Raw genomic sequence first — 25,186 nt, 5'->3', positions numbered from 1 at the left:
GTTTGACAGACATGTCTTTTTAAAGCAAAAATTGGCAAATCTTGCCAGTGTTCTTTCCTCTTAAAGATCAGCTATGAAATAAAAACGAGGCAGTTTATCCCACAGCCTCCTTGAAAACTAGGAGGGTAACTAGCCCCTCTGAGCCTCCCTTTCCTCATCTGAACATTGGATATAAATCATATATGTGATACATAATAAAGGCACAAGCTTGAATACACTTAATTTTACATGTTCAATTAATGGAGTGGTTTATTTTTCTTTTAAAAAATCATTTTAATTGGAGGATAATTACTATGGTTGTAACTGTAGTGGTTATTTTAACAAACTTCACAAGTCTCCTTCGATTTTTATTTTTCCTCCTCAATAGCACACCACCTCCTTGGTCTCATAAGGCATAGGAGATGTCCAACCAGTTCATCTGGTGAAGACTTATGCTGATTTCGACCACAGTCAATTCAGAAGACCCTTGGTGGGCCTTGCAATAAACACTGCACTGCTGCCAGTGACTCCTGGTGACCTTTAGCTTCACACGATCTATCATTCAGCCTGCATTCCTAAGGTTTGAAGCAGAAACATTTACTGTGAGCTTCAGAACATCATTTAAAAGACTGGCAGTGCTACATACCAAGTGCTCACAGGACTGATTAACAGCTGACACGCAGCACAGTTAGACATGGTCCACAGAAACCTCATCCCTGCCTCCGTGTGCCACCTGCGCTCTATGGATGCACTCAGGTGAACTGCCCTCTGGCACGTGCATGAGTCCCCTCTGCCTAGAATTCTCTGTCTGGGCTCACCCCATCCTAGTCTACCCCAGGGCCTGGCAAACTCCCACTCATCATTCAAGGCTTACTTGGATGGCACTTTGCCTAGAAGTTGTCCTTTAATAATGAAAGCAGTCCTTCCCTAAAAAAGTATCAAATACTGTTAGAAAAAGGTAAAATCCCAACAAAATGATAGATCTTAATATTTTACAGGAAAAACACAGAGACAGGTTTTCAATAGCCTTTAAGTTGCTGAATCTCTCTCCTCACTCCACCGCCCCCCCTGAACACCTCCTGATCTCCTCCCTTCTTGCTAGATGTCAGGAGTCTCCCTTGTCCCTTGACAACAGATAATTCTCAGGGGAGGTTTCATCTCTGCATGAAACTGGGTAAGAACACTGCTGGGGTAATAAATTGGAGTTTGGGTCACATTTTTTTTCCCCCCTTATGATTACTTTTTATTCATTGCTTTTTGTTTATATCAGTGATACATACATATATATATCTATTCTTCTAAAAATTATTTTTAATTAAAGGATAATTGATTTACAATTTGTATTGGTTTCCACCAAACATCAACATTAATCAGCCATAGGTATATTTATGTCCCCTCCCTCTTGAACATCCCTCCCAAAATTCTTTTCCCATTTAGGTTATTACAGAATATTGAGCAGAGTTCCCTGTTGTATACAGTAGGTCCTTGTTGGTTAATCTATTTTAAATATAGTAGTGTGTTTATGTCAATCCCAAATTCCCAATTTGTCCCTCCCCCTACCTTTCCCATTTGGTAACCACAGGTGTGTTTTCTACTTCTGTGAGTTTGTTCGTCTCGTAAGTAAGGGCATTTGTATCACTTTTTAAAAGATTCCTCATGTAATAGAATATCAGGATATTTGTCTTTCTCTTCTTACTTACTTCAGTTAGTATGATAATCTCCAAGTTTATACATCTTGCAATAACCTTGAAATGAGGTTATTTCATTCTTTTTAAGAACTAAGTAATATTCCACTGTATATATGTACATCTCTCTCTCTTTTTTTTTTATAAAATGTTTAATTTATTGGTCTTTGGGGAAATCTGATGCATCACCAGTGTATTACAACTGAGCCATTAATCTTGTAGCTTCATCAACATTAACTGCTGTTTTCATGACACTGCTAACAAATCAGCTGTTTCTGCAGAGGTTCAAGGGAAAGGCCTTTTGAGAAGTTTGCAACTTTCTTTTCTTTATCTACAAAAGCTTTATTCACTCTGGTAACTTTTTCATCATTCGCAATGTTTATCTTCTTATGATTAGTGGCAACTGGTTTTGCTTTATTTTTAACCTTAAAGCTTTTTTGGCTGGCTGTGTGGAATACATTCCTAGACTTCTGCCCTAGTAGTTTGTTCTTGGCCATGGTCTCTCACCAGACCTCCAATACCCTTGTGCAGTTGGCTCAAGTTCCAGGTGACACTATCTCAAACCACAGCTTCTTTATCCATTCATTTGTTGACATTTAGATTGTTTCCATGTCTTGGCTATTGTAAACAGTGCTGCAGTGAACACTGGGGTATATGTGTCCTTCCAAATCATGAATTTCTCTAGATGTATGCCCAGAAGTAGAATTGTTGAATCACACGGTAACTCTTTTAGATTTTTACCTGGAGAATCCCATGGATGGAGGAGCCTGGCAGGCTACAGTTCATGGTCGCAGAGAGTCAGACATGACTAAGGGACTAACACTTTCGTTTTCACATTATCAACACTGTAGGAGAGTTCCTTCCCTTTCCTCTACATCCTCTCCAGCATGTACTGTTTGTAGATTTTTTGATGGCCATTCAGACTGGTCTCAGGTGATATGTCATTTTGATCTTCATTTCTCTAATAATTAGTGATGGTAAACATCTTTTCATGTACCTGTTTGCCATTGGTCTGTCTTCTTTGGAGAAATGTCTTCTCAGTTTTTGATTTTATTTTTTTTTTTTTGATATTGAGTTTCATGAGCTGTTTGTAAATTTTGGAGATTAATTCCTTGTGGGGTGCATCATTTACAAATATTTTCTCCCATTCTATGGATTGTGTCATTTTGTTTATGGTTTTCTTTGCTGTGCAAAAGTTTTTGAGTTTAGTTAGGTACCATTTGTTTATTTTTGTTTTTATTTTTGTTATTCTAGGAGACAGTGCTGAAAAAAAATATTGCTATGATTTTTGTCAGTGTTCTGCCTATATTTTCCTGCAAGAGTTTTGTACTTTTAGGTCTTTAACCCATTTTGAGTTTATTTTGTGTATGGTATTAAAGAATGTTCTAATTTCATTATTTTACATGTAGCTGTTCAGTTCTCCTTATAAAAGAATATTTTTCCTCCATCATATAGTTTTGTCTCCTTTGATATAGATTAATTGACCATAGGTACCTAAGATTGTTTCTGGATCTTCTATCTTGTTTCATTGATGTATATTTCTGTTTTTGCACCAGTACCATACTGTTCTTATGACTGTACTTTTGTAGTATAGTCTAAAGATGGGGAAACTGATTCCTCTGGCTCTGTACTTCTTTCTCAAGATTGCTTTGACTATTTACAGTCTTTTGTGTTTCCATAAAGATTTCTAGTTCTATGAAAAATGCCATAGGTAATTTGATAGAGATTGCATTAAATCTGTAGATTGCCTTGGCTAGTATGGCCATTTTCATAATATTGATTCTTTTAATCCAAGAACATGATATACTTTTCCATCTGTCTGCATCATCTTTGTTTTCTTTCATCAGTGTCTTATGGTTTTTAGAATATAGGTTTTTGCTTCCTTAGGTAGATTTATTCTTATGTATTTTATTCTTTTTGATGTGATGATAAATGGAATTGTTTCTTTAATTTCTGTTTCTAATCTTTTGTTGTTAGTGTATAGAAATGCAACAGATTTCTATGCATTAATTTTGTATCCTGCAACTTTACAAATTCACTGATGAGCTCTAGTAGTTTTCTAGTAGCATCTTAGGATGCTAAGGATTTGCTATGTACAGAATCATGTCCTCTTCAAACAGTGACAGTTTTACTTTTTTTACAGTTTGGATTCCATTGTTTATTTATTCTGATTGCTGTGGCTAGGACTTCCAAAATTATGCTGAATAGAAGTGGTGAGAGTGGACCTCCTTGTCTTATTCCTGATCTTAGAGGAAATACTTTCAGCTTTTCATTGTTGAGTGTGATGTTAGCTGTGGGTTTGTCATATATCATCACCTTTATTATGTTGCGATATGTTCCTTCTGTGGTCACTCTCTGAAGCGTTTTTATCCAAAATGGATGTTGACTATTATCAAAAGCTTTTTCTGCATCTTTTGAGATGATCATATGATTTATATTCTTCAGTTTGTTGATGTGGTATATCACACTGACTGATTTGCTGATATTGAAAAATTCTTGCATCCCTGATATAAATCCCACTTGATCATAGTGTATGATCCTTTTACTGTATTGTTGGAGTAGGTTTGCTAGTGTTTTGTTCAGGATTTTTGCCTCTGTATTGATTATATTTGCCTGTGGTTTTCTTTTTGCATGTATGATATCTATCTGGTTTTGGAATCAGGGTAACGGTGGCCTCAGAGGATGAATTCAGAAGTGTTCCTTCCTCTGCAATTTTTTGGAGTAGTTTCAAAAGGATAAGTATTAACTCATCTCTAAATGGTAGAATTCACCTGTGAAGCCATCTGGTCCTGGTCTTTTGCTTCTTGGAAGTTTTAAAATTACTGACTCAATTTCTGCACTGTTAATTGGTCTGTTCATTTTTTTCTATTTTTCCTTGGTTTAGTTTTGGGAGAGTGTACCTTTTAAAGAATTTGTCCAATTCTTCTAGATTATCCATTTTGCTGGCATATAGTTGCATATAGTAGTCTCTTTTGATCCTTTGTATTTCTGTGGTGTGGTTGTAATTTCTCCGTTTTCATTTGTGATTGTAATAATTTGGGCCCTCTCCCCTTTTTCTCCTTTTTTTAATCGTCTACAATTGCTCTACAATATTGTGTTAGTTTCTGTTGTACAAGGACGTGAATCATGTGATATATATATATCCCCTCCCTCTTGGACCTTCCTCCCACTCCCTTATCTCACCCATCTATGTCATCACAGAGCAACAAGCTGAGCTCCCTGTGATATACAGCAGCTTCCCACTAGCCATCTGTTCTACACATGGTAGTGTATATATGTCATTACTAATCTCCGAATTCGTCAAACCCTCCCCTTCACCCCCCCGCATCCACATGTGTGTTCTCTATGTCTGTGCCTCCATTCCTGCCCTGCTAATAGGTTCACCTGTACCATTTTTCTAAATTCCACACATATGTATTACTATACAATATTTGTTTTTCTGACTTCACTCTGTATGACAGACTCTAGGTCCATCCACATCCCTACAAATGACCCAACTTCATTCCTTTTTATGGCTAATAATCCATTGCATATATGTACCATGTTTTCTTTATCCATTCATCTGTTGATGGACATTTAGGTTGCTTCTATGTCCTGGCTATTGTAAGCAGTGCTGCAATGAACACTAGGGTACTTGTATCTTTTTGAATTATGGTTTTCTCAGGGTGAATGCCCAGTAGTGGGATTGCTGGATCATATGACAAACTATTTTTAGTTTTTTAAGGAACCTCCATATTGTTCTCCATAATGGCTGTTCAATTTACATTCCTACCAACACTGCAAGAACGTTCTCTTTTCTCCACATCCTCTCTAGCATTTATTGTTTGTAGATTTTTTTTGATGATGGCTATTCTGACCGGTGTGAGGTGATACTTCATTGTAGTTTTGATTTGCATTTCTCTAATAATTAGTGATGTTGAGCATCTTTCCACGAGCCTCTTGCCCATTTGTATGTCATTTTTGAGGAAATGTCTATCTAGGTCTTCCCATTTTTTGATTGGGTTGTTTTTTGTTTTGATATTAAACTGCATGAGCTGCTTATTTTGGAGACTAATCCTCCAAAGCAACTGTCTTTGTCAGTTGCTTCATTTGCAAATATCTTCTCCCATTCTGAGGGTTATCTTTTCATCTTGTTTATCATTTCCTTTGCTGTCCACAAGCTTTTAAGTTTAATTAGGTCCTATTTGTTTACTTTTAATTTTTATTATAGTAGGTAGGTCAAAAAAGATCTTTCTGTGATTTATATCAAAGAGTGTTTTTCCTGTATTTTCCTCTGTGTGTTTTATAGTGTCTAATCTAACATTTAGGTCTTTAATTCACTTTGAGTTTATTTTTGAATATGGTGTTAAAAGAATGTTCTAATTTCATTCTTTTACATGTAGCCGCCTGGTTTTCCCCAGGACTAATTTATTGAAGAAATTATTCTCCATTGTATATTCTTACCTCCTTTGTCACAGATTGGGTAACACAAGTTTGTGAGTTTATCTTTGGGTTTCTATCTTGTACCATTGATCTATATTTCTGTTTTTGTGCCAGTATCATATTGTCTTGATTACTGTAGCTTTACAGTATAGTCTGAAGTCAGGGAGTTTGATTTTCCCAGTTCCACTTTTCTTTCTCAAGATTGCTTTGGCTATTCGGGGTCTTTTGAGTTTCTATACCAATTGTAAATTTTGGGGGTTCTAATTCTGTTAAAAATGCCATTGGTAACTTAATAGGGATTGCATTGAATCTGTAGATTGCTTTGGGTGATATAGTCATTTTCACAATATTGATTCTTTTATTCAAGAACATGGTGTATCCCTCCCCATCTGTGTCATCTTTGGTTTCTTTCATCAGTGCTTTATTGTTTGAGTACAGTCTTTTGCCTTCTTAGGTAGGTTTATTTCTAGGTATTTTATTCTTTTTGGTGCAGTGGTTATGGCATTGTCTCCTTAAATTCTTGTTATCTTTCATTGTTAATGTATAGGAATGCAATAAGTTTCTATGTATTAATTTTGTGCCCTGCAGCTTTACCAAATTCATTGATGAGCTCAAGCAGTTTTCAGATGCATCATTAAGATTTTCTGTGTACAGTTATCATGTCATTTGCAAACAGTGACAGTTTTACTTCTTTCCCAATTTGTATTCCTTTTACTTCTATTTCTTCTCTGATTGCTGTGGCTAGGACTTCCAAAACTATATGGAATAACAGTAGTGAGAGTGGACACCTTGTCTTGTTCCAGAACTTAGAGGAAATGGTTTCATTTTTCACCATTGAGAATGATGTTTGCTGCGGGTTTGTTGTATATGGGGTTTATTATGTTGAGGTTTGTTGTTGTTCAGCCGCTAAGTCATGTCCAACTCTTTATGACGCCATGGACTGTAGTATGCTCATGTCCATTGAATCAGTGATGCTATCTACATCTCATGCTCTGCTGCCCTCTTTTTCTTTTGTCTTCAATCTTTCCCAGCATCAGTCTTTTCCAGTGAGCCGGCTTCTCATGTCAGGTGGCCAAAATATCAGAGTTTTAGCATCAGTCCTTGCAATGAATATTCAGGGTTGATTTCCTTTAGGACTGATTGGTTTGATCTCCTTGCTCTCCAAGAGACTCTCAAGAGTCTTCTCCGGAACCACAATTCAAAAGTATCAGTTCTTCAGTGCTCAGCCTTCCTTATGTTCTAACTCTCACATCTGTATATGACTACTGGAAAAACGATAGCTTTGACTATATGAACCTTTGCTGGCAAAGTGATGTCTCTGCTTTTTAATACACTGTCTAGGTTTTGTCATAGCTTTCCTTCTAAGAAGCAAGCATCTTTTAATTTCATGGCTGCAGTATGTTGAGATAGGTTCTCCTTATGCCCACTTTCTGGAGAGTTTTTTTTTTTTTTAAATCATAAATGGGTATTGAATTTTGTCAAAAGCTTTTTATACATTTATTGAGATAAGCGTATGGTTTTTATTCTTTAATTGTTAATATGTCGTATCACATTGGTTGATTTGCATATATTGAAGAATCCTTGCATCCTTGGGATAAATCCCACTTGATCATGATGTGATCCTTTTAATTTGTTGTTATATTCTGTTAGCTAGTATTTTGTTGCAAATTTCTGTGTCTATGTCAGTGATATTGGTCTGTAATTTTCTTTTTTGTGATATCTTTGTCTGGTTTTAGTATCAGGGTGATGGTCACCTTGTAGAATGAGTTTGGGATGTTGTTTCCTCTGCAGTTTATTGGAAGAGTTTGAGCAGGATGTGTTAGCTCTTTTTTAAATGCTTGATAGAATTTCTCTGTGAAGCCATCTGGTCCTGGACTTTTGTTTGTTGGAAGATTTTAAATTACACTTTCAATTTCATTACTTGTGATTGGTCTGTTTATATTTTCTATTTCTTTCTAGTTCTGTCTGAGAAAGTTGTTTTGTACAGTTCTTCCAGGTTATCCAATATAGTCGCTTAAGATCTTTGCATTTCTGCAGTGTCAGTTGTAATTTCTTCTTTTTCATTTCTAATTTCACTGATTTGAATTCTCTCCTTTTTTCTTGATGATTCTGGCTAAAGGTTTATAAATTTTATCTCCTCAAAGAACCAAATTTTAGTTTTATTTATCTTTGATATTATTTTCTTTTTCTCTATTTCATTTATTTCTGCTCTGATCTTTATGATTTCTTTCCTTCTAGTAACTTTGGGGTTTGCTTTTGTTCTTCTTTCTCCAGTTGCTTTAGGTGTAAGGTTAGATTGTTTGTTTGAGATTTTTCCTGTTTCTTGAGGTGAGACTAAATTGTTGTTAACTTCCTTCTTAGGATTGCTTTTTGCTGTTGGCCCAGATAGTAAAGAATCTTCCAGCAGTGCAGGAGACCTAGGTTTGATCCCTCGGTTGGGAAGATGCCCTGGAGAAGGGAATGGCTGCCCACTCCAGTATTCTTTCTTGGATGATCCCATGGACAGAGATACCTGGTAGGCTACAGTCCATGGGGTTGCAAACAGTTGAACATGACTGAGCAACTAACACAGTAATATACAGAGTTAGGATTGTTGTGCTTCCATTGTGATTTGTTTCTATGTATTTTTTAATTTCCTCTTTTATTTCTTCAGTGATTTCTTGGTTATTTAGTAGTGTTTAACCTCCACGTGTTTGTGTTTTTTACAGTTTTCTTTTTCTTGTGATTGATTTCTAATCTCATAGCATTGTGACTGGAAAAGATGCCTGATATGATTTCAATTTTCTTACATTTACCGAGGCTTGATTTGTGATTAAAGGTGGGATCTCTCTTGGAGAATGTTCCATGTTAATTCTATTGCTTGAGAAGAAAGTCTATTCTGCTTTTAGGTGGAATTTCCTATAAATATCAATCTAGTGTGGACTACTGTGTCATTTAAAGTTTTATTTCCTTATTTTCTGTCTAGATCTGTCCATTGTATAAATATGGTGTTGATGTCCCCTACTATTATTGGGTTACTGTTGATTTACCCTTTTATGGTTGTTAGCATTTGCTTTATGTATCGTGGTGCTTCTATATTGGGTATATAAATATTTATAATTTGTTATATCTTCTTAGATCGATCCCTTGATTATTATGTAGTGATCTTCCTTGTTCTTATAAAGTCATTATTTTAAAGTCTATTTTATCTGTTGAGTATTGCTCCAGCTTTCTTTTTCTATCTCTTCACTTTAAGTCTGTATGTGTCCTAGGTCTGAAGTGGGTTTCTTGTAGACAACATAACATATATACAGGTCTTGTTTTTGTACCCATTCAGCCAGTCTGTGTTTTTTGGTTACATACATTTAAATCCATTTATATTCAAGGTAAATATCAATATTTTGTCTTTAATTTTTGTCAATTTTATTACTATGTATCTTGGCATGTCTCTCTGGGTTTATTCTACCTGGGACTCCCATGCTTCCTGGACTTAGGCGACTGTTTCTTTCCCATGATAGGGAAGTTTTCAGCTACTATCTCTTCAAATATTTTCTCAAGTCCTTTCTCTTCTCCATCTGGGACCCCTATAATGTGAATGTTGGTGCATTTAATTTTGTCCTGGAGGTCTCTTAGATTGTCCTCATTTCTTTTTATTCTTTTATTCTGTCCCACAGCAGTGATTTCTACCGATTCCTTCTATTGTATTGTTCATTTCAATTATTGTATTGTTCTTCTGTTTTAGGTCTTTGTCAAACATTTCTTTTATCTTCTTAGTGTGTGCTTCCATTCTTTTCCTGAGATCCCTTGGTCATCTTTACTATCATTACTCTGAATTGTTTTGGGTAGATCTCCACTTCGCTTAGTTGTTCTTCTGGGGTTGTATCTGTTCCTCTGTCTGGGGTATATTCCTCCCTCTGACATCTCATTTTGTGTAGCTTTCTGTGATTGCAGTGTGTATTCTGAAAGATGCAAGGTTGTAGTTCTTGTTTCTGCTATCTACCCCCTGGTGAATAAGGCTGGTCTTAAGAGGCTTGTGCAGGCTTCCTAGTGGGAGGGACTGCTTCCTGGCCACTGCTGGGTGGAGCTGAGTTTTATCCCTCTGGTACACAGGGTCATGTCAAGGGATATGTTGAGCAGGCAGCTATGTGTTCAGGAGACTTTAAGCAGCCTGTCTCCTACTGAGGAGGGCTGTGATCCCACCCTGTTGGTTGTTTGGCATCCCAGCAATGGAGCCTACAGGCTGTTGGGTAGGGCTAGGTTTTCATGAAAAAATGGCAGCCTTCAGGAGGGCTCATGCCAATGAGTACTCCTCAGAACTACCACTGCCAGTGTCTCTGTCCCCACAGTGAGCCACAGTTGCTCCCTACACAGGAACTCTTTTGATACCAGCAGGTAGGTCTAGTCAGGCCCCTAAGTGGTCATTGTTTCCCATTCCCCCCTCCCCCAAATGCCTCCCGGGTTCTGATATGCACAAGACCTTGTGTATGCCCTCCAAGAATGGAGATTCTGTTTCCCCCAGTCCTGTGGAAGTCCTGTGATCAAAGCCCACTGGCCTTGAAAGCCAGATGCTGTGGGGACTCCTCCTCCTGTTGCCAGAACCCCAGGCTGGGGAGCCTACTGTGTGGCTCAGAAGTCTCACTCTTGTGGGAGAACCAAATATAATTATTTTCTAGTTTGTGGGACAGCCACCCAGTGGGTATTGGATTTGATTTTATTACTACTGTGCCCCTTCTACCACTCCACTGGGGCTTCCCTTTTCACTGGATGTAGGATATCTTTTGTGGTAGGTTCTGGGGGGTTTTATTTTGTTGTTGTTGTTGTTGATGACTGTTTAATAGTTCATTGTGATTTTCACTTTTCGTACAAAGAGGTGAGCTCATATTCTATCATCTTGTCTCTGCCCCCTTAGCCAGGTGGAACAACCTTTTTCCTTCCTGCAAGAAAGTTCTTGGTAAATAACGTAACTTTTGAGTCTATGGTCTCTTATTTTCCACATATTTTTTACTCCTATGTCTAGGATAGGTGTCCCTCTGAGAGACTCCTGTGCCTTCCAGTACTTTCTTATGACTGTGCTGATCACAAATATGCTAATGATTTGTGGCCTCACCTGTAAGTTTTCCAGACGCCACAATTTGAGGGCAGAGCCCTGGGCATCCTGGTCATTATCAGATTCCCAGCCCTTAGCTCCTTCTTAGTCATGGCAACCAATTAGGGACTGGGTATAGCACTGCTCCATTCTTACTCAGTTCTCACAGTAATTCTAAAGGGTATGTACTAGTATTATTCCAGTTACATGGATATGAGGTCAAGTCACCACTTCACAACTGTAGAGCTAAGTGGTAGATCAGGACCTGGAACTATGGCTTGACTTCAGAACTATTAATATGCAGTACCTGCTCAAACAGCAGCATGTTTTCCCTCTTAGTTGTTATTTTTACATGTTCTTTCTATCTTTGAACAAAATACATGAATGAGAGTTGGCAAGAAACTTATCCTGTTATGTGCCAACCAAGTGTGATTCCCTACAAGATGGTACTGAGTAGAAGCCAGGAGTTCAAATTTAAACTCAGGTCCTCCTGATTTAAAATCCCATTTGCTGCCACCTTCTAACTCTGTGACTGGGCAATATTCAACTTCTCTATGCTATACCTTCCTCATCCATAAAATGGGGATAATTCCACTTCCCTGACAAGGCTGGTGTGCAGATTAACATTTCTAAGACATTAGCTCATTTAATGCAATGTCTGCACCCAGCAAACACACACTGATTGCTTACTGTTGCTGTTAATAATGATCAATAACTCATTTGACCATCCTAACCCAGTTTTGTGTAGAATTATCCTATGATCAAAACTTTTTTTGAAAAACAGATTTTACATCCTCTTTCCTATTTACAAAGTTTATTGAATTTGTTTGGCTTTCATAGAAAGTGCTTTTCATTTTTAATCATAATGCTCCAAGATTGGGATTTTATCACAAAAGGCAGAAGCTATACCTGCAGCTGAATAATGGTGTAAGCAAGTAATAAAAATAATTATCCCCTAAAAACAAACATCCAGTAGAGAATAGCAAACCAGCTTTGTAAAATCCCCCATCTTCTTTTTTCTATCGTAGAAATATTATCTTTCTCTGTGAACTAGATCACATCCTCTATTATTTATATTATTATTTCCCTGGTAGTTTGAAAGAAAACACTTGTTCTCTCTTGTTCTAGTTTCTACCCAACAATTAATTAAAAGTACTGGAGTGGAAAATTTACTGAGAACCTTTTAGTGCTGTGCCACACAGCCATGGCAGTATGAGAAACCCAAAACTTAGTATTTAAGATATTAAAATGATTCTCCATAGAAGAAAGTGTTAAAAACCCAACAGCTTTAGGGCATTTTGGATAAGCAGTAATATTTATAGGAAAAATATTAACATGCCAAGTCAATGTAGTATATGAACTATTTCAAGTAAAACTGTAACTTTGAATTATATAGGGAACTATAATTTCTTATTATGAACAAGAAAAAAAAAGCTAACTTAATTATCTTTTTTGTCCCCAGAAAGTCTAGTAAATAATTCTGTAATTCATAATTTTCACTAATTAGTTTTAGACTGCTCAGGATTTTTCCAAATTAGTAAAGTTTTACACTAAAATAAGTTCATTTTTCTTAAAGTGAATTTAAACAGAATTTTATGGTGAAGTATAGTGATAGAATTATGCTTTTAATGTAGTTAGGAACAAAAGGTAATTTTCTTCCACTATTGGAAAAGCTTAATCATGACAGTGAATAAGGCCATTTCCTTCTTATTTTCAGAGAAAATTCCTATTCTCCTGGGTCAGTGGAACACAACCCTAAGACCTAGACAAAGGTTTTGAATTTCAGGGGAGAAAAATGACAGTGTTCCAGTTATGTGTTTCTAGTTTCAAGCATTTTTCTTGTGTGAAGTCCACTTACCAGCTTTCCCCTTTGCTGCGCAGACCTGGTCTCTCTCAAGGTATACACATCCCCACAGACAGAGATCTCACGCCAGACCCCGGGCTGGGACTCCTCCGTGAAGCCGCCTCTTGGATGCATCACCAGGACGCCATTGGTCGTGAGCCCATCCATGTGGCCGTCGGGGTTTTTCCACTTCGCTGCCTTTTCCTGGAAAGCATACCACAGAAAAGATGATGTTCAACACAAAAAGGTTCTAGAATCTCTCCAAAATACTGGGTAAGGGCAGAGGGGAGGAAAGTGAGCAATTTTCATTCTCTATTTAAAGCCAATAATCAGAAGGCTAAAATATGCAATTAGTCTGAGAAAATGAAAGAAGTGTAAGAATAGATGAATGATTTATCACTGGAGACAGATTATATTTATTTTGGGCTTTTACAAAAGAAAACCTGATGTCTGGGCCTCTACCTCAGAGATTCTTTTTCAAACCACATTCCCCCCACCCCCCACAACCCCATCAACCCCAGGTGATTTCAGGAATCCAGTACGTATTCAATTCTATTTGTGCGGTGCTTTCATCCTATTATCTAAAAATGTTTTGTATGAACTCATTATCAGGTAAGTACTAGAAGGAAGTGAAAATTTTTCATTCAACAAACAAAATTTCAAAATACATTAGGCCAACAGGTTGTGGCCACTGTGTTTTGTTTTCATACGGATCAGTGTTTAAATCATCAAAGGTGGAAGGCACAAGCGACTGGATGTAACGGCAGACTGGACACCTGGCCATTCTTTCTTGGGGACAGAGCCAGATACTGTTCACAGGACTTGGGTAAATCTGATTAAGGTAAGCCACTTATGACTGGTTTAGGGGTGGGCATGTGACTGAGTTCTGACCAGTGAGACCTAAGTGAGTCTTCTGGGAAGCTTCCTGTAAAGATTTTGTCGCTCTTTAAAAAGAGACCAGGAAGAAATACGGCCCTTGCTGCCCTTCTTCAGCAAGTTGTCAAGCTGCGGGGAGTGGGGAGGGTGTGGAAGTACAGGAGCCATCTCACTCACACCAGGACCTCGTCTGAGGAAACTGGTGTGCCCAGAGGGCAAGATGGAATAAATCTGGCTCCCCTGACAGTACAGAATCACTGGATCAACCAATCTTGCAGCTGGCCTTCCTGGGCATTTCTTGTAATATGGGATGACCCTTTTTTATTACCATTTAGGCCATCTTAAGAGAGCTTTTTTTCCCTTGCAAAAATACCTTGATTCAAAAAGGGACTATATTAAAACAGGATATACACTACAACTGTGGGTTTTTTATTTACATGGACAGTCTATGAAGAGAGATATTTTTAGTCTTTGTTTTAGTTTTGTTCTTTGTGATACCACGTCTGTAACTGCCAATATGGAACAAAGTAAACACTAACAAATTTTTGAATGAATAAATGAACATTTTCTTTTGAACCCCAATTATCTAGATCTGATCATTTGTTTTTCCTTCTGAAATAAACCCCCTTAAATCTACCATAAATACATTACATGTGGTAATATACATACTTTTAAGAAGTCACTCTACATTTTATAGTTAATGGTCATTACTTGTTGTATTTGCCATATTATTTTCAGATTTTTAATAAGTTTTTCATGAAAATGAAAATTTCAAAAATCTAAAACCAGAAGCATTTTGCAAAGCAAATATTCTGGCCACAATTAAAGATTACATATATGATGATAATGGGTGTTTTTCTAGACACAATGTACTGATTAATAGTACTTACTCCAAGAAATATGTTTTTGGAAGAGTCAAATCCAGCTGCGAATATTCGTGCTGTGTAAGGTTCGTTCCTGTCACAGACTATCCTGCAGGCAAACCTAGATATGGTGCTCTGTGTAATCTGCGCTTCATCATTGTTCTGACTGCCAGAAATTGTGTCTGTAACGACGAAGTCGATAGGGCTTTCTGTTGATCTGCCCACCTAAATAAATAAAATTATACTCATGATCCACTCATATCCAAAAATATATCACCATATTCATCACATGAAATAAGTGTTCAGGATCCTTTAATATTCATTATCTCTACTAGGAAGGTTAGAATAAAAAAATCTTAAGTCTGCTCCTTCTCTTGTTTAAGGGAGATGTTATGGTAACCAACCATCAGATTTTAAATGTTAAGAAAAAAAACTCCATTTTCTATTCTGGAAGAAAATACATCTCACCCCAAACAGATGTATGATCAGGTAGAAAATTTATTACTGTCATAGAAAATCATTCCTTTTTCCCCTCTTGTATTTCCAAGTGAGAAAAAAAAAAAAAAAAAGATTCTAAAGGCAGCCAGCAAACTAAAGCCCTATTTCCCCTCCTCTTGCCAGGCTCCAGACTCCAGGGCCTGGTTTTTTACACTAAGTGAATCCACCTGTGACTCATGGCACAGCACACAGCCCTACCCCAGACTTGAGAGACCCACTGCATACTTCCCTTCCTCAATGTAAGTAAGAATGGTGTAAAATGCTATACAAGTCAGCCCAAAGCTTGAGATACAGTCATATGAAAGATTTAAAAATGCTGGTCAAACAGTTCAATTTTGAATTTTTAAAGAATGATCCTGGCAAAGTGTAAAAAGCTGACAATAATATTTTATTGGCTTACTTCCTTGGTAAGTTTAAATGCTGCCAGAAAGAATATACTTCATTAGCATGATCTTAAGAGTTCCAACAAAGCTTTTTCATATTCACTAAATCCAAATAAGACAGGTACTGCTGTGTCCTGGGAAGTATTTTTTACAGGTAAGGAATTCCTCATGACAAAATATTAAATTGTCTATGTAATGATGTTCTATGACTCTCTAACTAGGAAACAGTAATAAATGTTCTATATGCCAAAGATATGTCTTAAAATAATTTCTATGTAAACAATATCTTGTTAAACATGATATTAATGTTCTCTCCTAACAGCAGTGACTGATTCTGAAGCTGTCAGTGGAAGGAACACACAGAGCTCCAAGGCACATATATATATAAGGCCCCCAAATTCAATTTCCTAGGTATGTTTATCCTGATCTAAAAATTCTACCTAAAGCATAAGCATTGTGAAGAACAGACAACAGACATCTATTTTCTCTTTTTTTTTTTTTAACAATGCTTAATTTCTTATCCTATTAAAATGTTCCTGGAATAAACTAAAACACCAGGTTCACTGAAACTTAAACAGATGCATTTATCCTAAACATATGGATTTCAGGTTTAGGAAACATACACCTTTTTACAAAGTGCAACATAAAATTTAGATTATATCTTTCTAAAGCTGCAGAATCTTCCCTCTGCTAGGTTCACTGAAAAGCTGGATGTGTAACTCAGAAGCTCTACTGATTCAGACTGCTCTGATTTTTTCAGGCTGTTTTTTTTTTTAAACTACCCTCCTTAGCTACTTTCAAGTATATAATACAGTATTATTAACTATGATTACCATGCTGTATTATTACATACCCAGAACTTACTCATCTCACAGCTGGAAGCCTGCAGTGTCTGACCAGCATCTCCCAATCCTGCACCCCGCTGTAACTACCATTCTAATTTCCACTTTTATGATTCTGAATTATTTTCATATTTTACATATAAGTGATATTATACAACATTTGTCTTGCTGTTTGATTTCACTTTAGTTTTTTTAATTAGAAAAGTAACAGATACACTGCAACATATTTTACAAATATAGGAAAGTACACAGGAGACTATGCCAAACTCAGGAACAAATCTGTCCTGAACCTCTATTCCATTGACGCTCAGGAGTAAAATGTGAAGAGTTCTAAAATTGGCAGGTCATCACACAAACCCCCGAGCTCTCACAAAGACACAGGCCATGACCTAATTTCTGTCACCTCCGTGGAAGAGGGCAAAGATTTCTCACGCTCTGTTAAAAGCTCAAAGCTAAAACCACACTCCAGCAGAATGTCACACAACTGTTCCTTGTCTACAGAGATTACTCTCTTCAAGAAAGGCCATCCCCCATGTATTAAATTAATGTCTTGATGAATTAACTGAAATTGCCTGTAAAACATGACATTTTATTCCAACTGGAACATACTGCTAGGATCAATTATTTCAAGTTGGGATACTTACCCAAGTGGTCATTTAATATTTGTTTATCAGTTCCCTTCCACTTAAATCTAACTTGTAGAGTGTTAGTATATTTCTATACTTTAGGACACAAACCTCATGTTGCCAGAGGCGGGGGGATGAGGCCACTGTCCTAATGAAAACTCACCCAATGAGGAAGACTTGGAGCCTGTCCTTTCTCTGACTGTTGGATCAATTCTACATTAAGGTTAGTCATGTGGACCAGCCATGATGTATTTGAACTCCATCTGATATTCATATAGTAGGCACAAGGAGAATTTTTGTCCCTGCTGCTGACTGATAGACACACACAGCATCATATGGCACTTCAATTGTGTACACATATGAGAAAAGTTTGGGTTTGCCTGGTTGTCAATCAAAGTCAGTACAGGTAAAATGGTATAGAAACACCTGAAAGGGCCTCCTTCATCTTCTCTAGACAAATCAATCCTACCTGTGCCCCTGCATCTGTAACCTTATTTTCTCACTTCCCTCCTATTACTAGGATGAGCTATTGCTGCTCCTATCCAGTCAGCCATCAAACATTCCAGAGCTTCTCAAATTATGGGACTGTGAGGCAAAGGACTAGCTTTTTGGTTTGCTTTTAACATTTCAACCTGTCACTTAATATCTTTTCAAAATATAACAAAAATCAGTATTAGAAAAATGATCATCCGCTTCGATGTTTCAGGAATGTCAAACCACTATTACAAGTTTCCAAATGCATTCCTTCTCAACTTCTTCACTTACCTCATCCTGGACGTTTGCTGCTTGGTTAAGCAGCCTGAATAGCACTGTTCTAGACTAGTCTCTCATCTTTAAGAATTGCTTTCCAACAAAGGAAAGCATTTTTAAACTAGAGCTCCATTTCTCTGATTCATTCTACTGGTAATACTTCCTGAAAAACTTGTCACTAGTTACTACCTCTGTTTCCTTCCTCATCCTGTAACCCATTCCTGAGCCTCTCCATCATCATGCTCTCAGCAGGCCTGGCTCCACTGAAACCCTGCTTGCTGACGTTTCCAGGACTTACACTCAGCATGTCCTGGTATATCTGTACCTAGTATTAGGTTGATGAAACCCTTCCAGGCTAGCTGGTAAACAGCCCCTTTCTCTTTCTGTTCTCTCCCCAGGTTATCTCATCAAATCCCATTTATTAGCCCCAAAGTCCTGGTATCTCTCTTTGCTTCAGACTAGCACATACAATCTCCATGTGGATGTCTAATAAGCATCTCAAATATGACATGTTTCCAGCAGAACCTGGGTCCTCTTCAAGCCCTAGGTTCCCCATGTCAGTGACTGGCACCCAGTTTGCTCAAGGTAAAAATCAATACCCACGAGTCACCCTTGATTCTTCAATTTCTCCACACTCATGTTTAACCTCGTGTAAATTCTGTCAGCTCTTCCTCCAAACACAGCGTCAGTCCTTCCACATTTCCCCACCCTAGCTCTAGTTGCCATCAGCTCGTTCTTGGTTTGCATCACCTCAGCCTCCAATCTTTCTCCCTGTTTTCACACTTGCCTCCTACATTCTTCTCTGGACAGTCCTTGGAGATATCTTAATCAAATAGAAGTAGAATTTTATCTCTTTCTTGTTAAAAAATCCTCCAACAGTTTCCCCAAAACTCCTAGAATAAAACCCAAACTCTTGGCCTAAAAGCCCCTTACCATCTTGGCCTCCGCCTACCTCTCTGAGTTCATCTCACACCACTTTCTTCGTCCTCCGCTCTGCTGTGGGGCCTTGGCACTGCTGTAGTGCTTGCTCCTCGGTGCCTCTCTGTCTACTCCAGGATGTAGGTTCCATGAGAGGGGAGCCTTAGCTGTCTACCTCCAGTGACTAGATGAGGATCTGACACACAGTAGGTGCTCAAGAAACAAAACTCATCAATGGAAGGTTATGACCTTGAACCTGGTGAGCCACATACACAAACATGCACACACATGTCCAATGTTTTAGGAGATAATTTTAAAACAGTCCCAACATTTTTTTCAACTACATAGATGCTAATGAAATGTTACCATCTAGAACTACTATAAACCAACTAAAAAACAAATAAAAAACCCCATCAAAATACAAGGCATTGCAGCACTTTGGTGTGAAGCATATAAAACTTAGGAACCAGAGGGGGAAATGACCACTAACACTGGTTTCAGGACCTGGCCAGTTTCCTTACCCCCACGATCAGAATGAATATGGCATCACTGCTTTCCCTTTTAGGGGCTCTGTAAAACACTTCATCACTGCCTTTGATTCCTTTTCTAAACTGTATTCTTCTTTATATTCTACTTTCTCAATACCTATGCTCATTTCTTGTTCCCTTTATTTACCCTTATTCTAGAAAATAATGACTAAGATCTTATTCTGACTATATTAACATATTTTATCAGTCTTAACTAATTTCTTAAATTTAGAGCTAGGTTTGACTTTTTCAGACAATAATATTTCTGACTTCTGAGCCTATTATCTGATTCCACTATTGGAAATGCAGCAAAAGGCCCTTTCTTGATTCATTCTGATGTTCTGCTTTTAAATGCTTAGTTAACCTACAAATCATTTCAATGGGTAGTGGCTAAAATCAACAGCCCTCAGCAACAAGGTCCATACTTGAGAAATATGAAGGCAATGGCAACCCACTCCAGCACTCTTGCCTGGAAAATCCCATGGGTGGAGAAGCCTGGTAGGCTGCAGTCCATGGGGTCGCGAAGAGTCGGACACGACTGAGCAACTTCACTTTTCTGCATTGGAGAAGGAAATGGCAGCCCACTCCAGTGTTCTTGCCTGGAGAATCCCAGGGACGGGGGAGCCTGTTGGGCTGCCGTCTATGGGGCTGCACAGAGTCGGACACGACTGAAGTGACTTAGCAGCAGCAGCAGCAGTGCTTTTGCTCAGTGATTTCTTTCAGTGGTAGAATTTAGACACATAAACTTGTTAAAAGGAGGAAAACATTAAAACAAGCTTGATTTTTTTAGGGCCTTCTAAGAGCTGCTTAATTCTACTCAGATTAATCTGACATTAATCTCCAGTATGTCCAGTTAGTCTGCAAAAGGAATGAAATTATTTCAGTAAAAATAAATGAGTTATGTTTTCTTAATAAATCTATAAATTTTTGCTGAATTACCATGCCTTATTTACAGCAGTTGAGTAGGTATTATGTAGAGACTGGAGAACTGAGGAGACTTAAATCTGGGTTCTGCCACCAGTGCTGTTTTTGCCCAATTAAGGTTAAGTTCTTTCTTTTCAAAGACACAAATTTCTCAGTTATAAAATTAAGAGGTTAGCATAGTAAAATTTGGTATTTCTCAGTTGGTCCAGGAACCTCTGAGGGTCTTCAAGACCTTTTCAATGGGCCCAGGTCCTTGAAGCCAAAATTGGTTTTATAATAATATGAAGATGCTGACATTTGCTCTTTTGGTGACAAAGCAATGATGTGCTTTAGTAGGAATCAACAAACAATCCACTCAAAAAGCAGGCAGAGAACCTAAGTAGACATGTCTCCAAAGAAGTCATACAGATGGCCAAGAGGCACATGAAAAGATGTTCAACATTGCTAATGATTAGGTAAATGTAAATCATTTATCTACACTGAGATATCTCACGCCAGTCAAAATAGCTATCATCAAAAAATCCACAAACAATAAATGCTGGAGAGGGTATGGAGAAAAGCGAAACCTCCAATATTGTTGGTGGGAATGCAAATTGTACAGCCACTATGGAGAAGAGTATGGGGGTTCCTTAAAAAACTAAAAATAGAGCTATTATATGACCCTGCAGTCTCACTCCTGGGTGTATATCCAGAGAAAAACATGGTCTGAAAGGATACATGCACCCCAGTGTTCACTGCAGCACTGGTTACAACAGATATGGAAGGAACTTAAATGCCTAGCAACAAGGAATTGGATAAAGAAGATGTAGTACATATATACAATGGAATATTGCTCAGCCATTAAGAATGAAATAATGCCATTTGAGCAACATAGACGGACCTAGAGACTGTCATACTGAGTGAAGTAAGTCAGGCAGAGACATAAAAATATAGCATGCTATCAGTTATATGTGGAATCTAAAAAAATGATACAAATGAACTTGTTTACAAATAAGACTTAAAGAACAAACTCATGGTTACTAAGAGGGAAGGACGGGAAGGGAATGGATAGTTAACAAGTTTTGGATCAGCATGTACACACTGCTGTATTTAAAATGGATAAGCAACAAGGACCCACTGTATAGCACCGGGAACTGTCTTCAATGTTATGAGGCAGCTTGGATGGGAGGGGAATTTGGGGGAGAAAAGATGTATATATACACGAATGGGCTTAGTTGCTCAACTCCGTCTGACTCTTTGCAACCCCGTGGACTGTAGTCTGCCAGGCTCCTCTGTCCATGGGGATTCTCCAGGAAAGAATACTGGAGTGGGTTGCCATGCCCTCCTCCAGGGGATCTTCCCAACCCAGGAATCAAACCCAGGTTTCCTGCATTGCAGGTGGATTCTTGACCATCTGAGCCACCAGGGAGCCCATGTGTATGTATATGTACGATTGAGTCCCTTTGCTGTCCACATGAAACTATCACAACATTGTTAATTGGCTATAATTCAATACAGCTGGTTCTAAAAGTCTCTCTTCTTGTTTTTAGAGTCTCTTTTTACTGCACTGAGATCTGAGAATGTAGTCTTTACAATTTCTTTTTGCAATTTTAGAACTGTTTTCTTAGTCTTTTGAAAACCAACGAGGAATAATTTTAATATTATCTTCACCTTTTCCCCTTGGACATCACCAAACACTACTGTGCCAGGAGTTCTGACTATGTTTCAAAATGAAGAATCGAAGGAAAAATGTGGTAAAGATTTCCATGAAAAAAGAAAGATGTTACCTGAAACATATCCGTATCTTTATCATGTGTGTACTCAACCACCACAGTCTGATTCCTTGACAGAGTGTACGATATACTGTGTTGACCTTTGCAGCTGATAGCCTGATAGCGAAAGAAAAATATATAAAAATTCATTAACATTTCAGCAACTTATCACAACTCGGCTTAGAGTTGAGACATCACTCTATCAGCAAAACCCAGCACAAGCTAGTGGTTTCCTAAAGACCAGAGTCTGATCCTGCTATGCCCTGAATTACAGAAGAGTCCATATTGACAAGACTGGATTTACCAAATATTCATCCCTAATAGGAACAATATTTTACTTAAGTCAAATCAAAGTTAATTTACTAGTTTCCAAGCCCTGATTTAATCATAGCCCTAAAAAAATATATATACTTTCTCCATGTTACCTTAACTCAGTAATAGAATTTTTCAGACTAACATGATTTAAAATTTCTTAATTTATTTCACAATGAAACAGGTAACTCAATAACATTTTGTAATGGTATTTTTCCTACATGATAGGGATTATAATGAGAGTAAAACAATCATTGGAAAAAAGTAAATATTCTATTAAAACTTCCATATAATAATGTACTATTTTAGCCAATGATAATTATACTCTGATCTACATCTTATTTAAATCTTGTATAAACAGTTGCTTAATCCAGATAGTTTTTGAGTTAATAAAAAACGTAGCTAAGTTAGTTTCATCTAAGTTTCATCACCTCTTTTTAGACTAGACTAAACATAATATAGTCTTTGGTTCAGTGAATCTAGAAACCAATAATACAATATTGTTCTTTTTTCCTCCATAATGATATATTTTACTATATCCTAAGTTGTGGTCACATAGTTTTAAATTTCCAAATTAACAAAAGAAGTTTATTTAAATTCTACTCCAGATTATTTCAATTATACTGTCCATTCCACTTTACCCTAATTTATCTTCATTTCTAATGTTTTACATTAAATACAATAAACAAAACTTTAATAAGCCTATCTATTAAACATTTATTGAATGATCACACTGTATGAAGGCCAAGAAAGACTAAACATTTGGAAGTAGCTAGACATATATATAGCACATTAATGAAAATATACTCTGAACATTTACATTTAACTAATACAATTGCTTATAGTAATAAATAGTATAAGATTACAAATCAGCTTTGAAGTTAGCCTGGTTAACCTCATGGTTATTTAATCAGCTGCTCTCAAGAACGTCATCATTGAATTGATGCTTTGTTGTACATGCATCATGAAGATAATGCAAGTATTAGAAATAATAATTTATATATTTAATATATTAGGGATCTAAAAAAATACTTTTTAGATTACTCAACTCCAGTAATAAACCTTAAATTTTCATTGCTCAAAGTCACATGAAATCAGTAGTTATTGATATGTGACATTTTTTCAAAATCAAATTAATAAAGAACTATTTCCAATTAAGATAAGTGGATGTTTATAGTTAATTGAAAAAACCCACTTAAAATATTTTACTATGCTCAGAGTTACAAAATTGATAACCGGGGAGTAATTATTTATACACTAACTTATTTTAGGATTCCTTAAAAAGTATCTATTGCGTTTAAGTTTTCCATTTATAAGTACACCAACTCAACTTTTTTGGCACATATGCTACACAAAATAACTGTAGTCTGCAAATTATCTGCAAAAGAAGGAGTTTACAAACGCCAGAACAGAACGCCTTTTAAAAAGTTGGACATTTTTGTACGAGTAGCCTGCAAGTGAAGCTTCTCATGCTTGAAACGTCTTACCTTGAAATCGGTCTGAAGTTTGTATTCTATTCCTTAACATGCTGTAGTTTTAACATTTAAACATTTTTTACAAGTTTGCTGGGAAATCAATGCCCAGGAAGACCTGCTGTGCTCACCCCATGACCTAGTGCAGCTTCTGGGCCACTCTGGGAAGTCCTGGAAATAGGCATTTTACAGGCCCTAAGTTGCTTCTGGGCCCAGTTCTTCTAGAGTGTTTTATTCTAAAACTACTCCTGTGACCCAGAGTATCATAAGAGAGAATAAGGCTATTTATAGGGAGCATGAGCCCAGTGCCACTCCTGGAAACAGACCAAAACCAGGGGAACCAAAGATCTAGACCAGCCCCTGCCCGAGGGGACCCCAAGGCATTAAATGCTGATTCAGGACACCTTGAATGATGAGTCCATTTAAAGACAAACTACAACTTCAGACTTCCTCCAGTTTCCCAAGTGTGGCTATCAATGTGGATCACCAGTCTTAGGAAAAGTGAATGCTTTGAGCATAGGAAAACACATTTTCTGAGACTATTTAATTAAGAAAGTTTTAAACAAGAGCTCCGTTTTGGAAGTCTCTGGATTTAGGGAAGATGGAGAAATGGAAAAAGAGATCCTCCAAGGAGGAACAAGTCCTAGAAAGTGATGAACTCCCCACTGTGGTGGAGATGGCTGAGGAACTTCAGATCCCTGTGACCTACCTAAATCAGTTCCTGTCTGGCAGGGGTCTCCTTCGGTGAGTGCTAAGTGGGGAGGGGAGGCCTTCCTGCAAAGAGCCCCACCCAATAGGCTGTACCTATAGTGGGGAGAAGCATGGAGATAAGTTGGCCAGGACTTAAGTCCTGGAGAAATAAGTTGGAGATTTAAGCCAGGACTGAGGTTTGGAGCAAAAGGGGGCAGTCAAAAACCAGGCCACCTCTGGCCACCAGTGGGCCCCCCAGAAATAATGGAGAGCGTCCACTTGCCTTTGATGCCATGAATCAGGGCTCACATGATTTTGTCTGTGCATTCGAGTCTAGAGTTGGGCCAGACTTGGGGGTTTAAGAGAAGGTTAACAGAGGAGTTTAATAAACCTGGCATTAGTTTTTGCTTTCTCTCTGCATATGAAGCATTAAACTTTTCTGGGGTTAGAAAAGTACCAATTTCTCAGCAGTAATTTTAATATTTAAGATATGGCTCTCAGAGTTTCTAGAAAGTTACAGATTCACTGACTTGAATCAATCATTTCAGGTAGTTTGGAAATAAACATTTTCCCCAAGACACCGAGTTGCTTTGAGATCTATTTTTGAAATATCAGAAAGGAGAGTAGGTTAGGTTGGCCTTCTCTTGGCACTCAACAGAATTCAGTACAAACACAGTTACTGTAATATAAAGTGATTTCACTACACTCATTCAAACACAGAGACCAAGATCTTTAAAATGGTAAGGGGAACCAGCCTAAC

At 37.5% G+C, this 25,186-nt stretch overlaps 1 protein-coding gene and 1 pseudogene across 1 annotated transcript in view; both read right to left on the bottom strand.

Annotated features, from left to right (window-relative positions):
* LOC139185306 (ribosomal biogenesis factor-like) lies at positions 1–13,000 on the bottom strand (annotated as a pseudogene).
* Positions 1–25,186, bottom strand: part of PELI2 (pellino E3 ubiquitin protein ligase family member 2) — a 200,075-nt gene that overhangs the window by 4,736 nt on the left and 170,153 nt on the right. Inside the window, exons 3-5 of the mRNA XM_070797647.1 lie at positions 21,968–22,069; positions 14,761–14,958; positions 13,010–13,198 (exon numbers count right to left, since the gene is read on the bottom strand). Coding sequence (XP_070653748.1) covers positions 13,010–13,198; positions 14,761–14,958; positions 21,968–22,069 — 489 coding nt within the window. The remainder of the gene's footprint in view (positions 1–13,009; positions 13,199–14,760; positions 14,959–21,967; positions 22,070–25,186) is intronic.

The sequence above is a fragment of the Bos indicus genome, chromosome 10, assembly GCF_029378745.1.
Source record: "Bos indicus isolate NIAB-ARS_2022 breed Sahiwal x Tharparkar chromosome 10, NIAB-ARS_B.indTharparkar_mat_pri_1.0, whole genome shotgun sequence".
In the NCBI taxonomy this organism is placed as follows: Eukaryota; Metazoa; Chordata; class Mammalia; order Artiodactyla; family Bovidae; genus Bos; species Bos indicus.
This window is presented reverse-complemented; position numbering and strand designations above follow the sequence as displayed.